The sequence below is a fragment of the Cynoglossus semilaevis genome, unplaced genomic scaffold (genome assembly GCF_000523025.1).
Source record: "Cynoglossus semilaevis isolate Cse_v1.0 unplaced genomic scaffold, Cse_v1.0 C18881626, whole genome shotgun sequence".
In the NCBI taxonomy this organism is placed as follows: Eukaryota; Metazoa; Chordata; class Actinopteri; order Pleuronectiformes; family Cynoglossidae; genus Cynoglossus; species Cynoglossus semilaevis.
This window is the reverse complement of record NW_007591810.1, coordinates 1-564: the sequence shown is the minus strand read 5'-3', so window position 1 is coordinate 564 and position 564 is coordinate 1. Positions and strand designations below refer to the sequence as shown.

General features: G+C 43.1%; 1 protein-coding gene across 1 annotated transcript; it reads left to right on the top strand.

Annotated features, from left to right (window-relative positions):
- Window positions 1-61: 61 nt before the first annotated feature.
- Window positions 62-558, top strand: LOC103399632 (retinal guanylyl cyclase 1-like; the record flags this gene model as incomplete). Its single annotated transcript, XM_008338288.2, has 3 exons — window positions 62-156; window positions 227-309; window positions 401-558. Coding segments are annotated over 3 exons (263 nt in total), but the record flags the coding sequence as incomplete, so codon positions are not given.
- Between the last annotated feature and the right edge of the window lie 6 nt (window positions 559-564).

The window sequence follows — 564 nt, the reverse complement described above, 5'->3', positions numbered from 1 at the left end:
TTTTCTGTTATATATTAAATATATATATTTATTTTTTAAATATTTCTATCTTGGTATATAGCTTACAGAATCCATGTCAACCAAAGCACAGTTGACGTCCTGAACAGCTTGAAACTGGGATATAAACTCCAGGTCAGAGGCATGACGGAGTTAAAGGTGAGTACGCGTTTTTCACAAGAACAACTTTTCTGTAACGAGTAACGAGTTCTTGACTGTTTCCTTCCAGGGTAAAGGGATTGAGACCACCTACTGGTTGGTGGGAAGAGAAGGCTTTAACAAACCCCTCCCTGCCCCTCTAGGCAACGCAGGGTAAGACCCCCCCTCCCATTGATGTACTGGTCATGTACTGTATATGTTGTAGTACTTGTATGGTATTCATTCAGCCGTGTTTTCATCACAGGGGCAGTAACCATGGTATCAGCTTAGATGAGATCCCTGTTGACAGAAGACAGAAATTCCTGGATCGACAGAAGATGATGGGATAGAGTGACCTTTGACACTGGAACTTCCTGACTGAGGAATCATGTACTGTATGTCCCAAAGACTGGGTGGGGTCCCACAGAC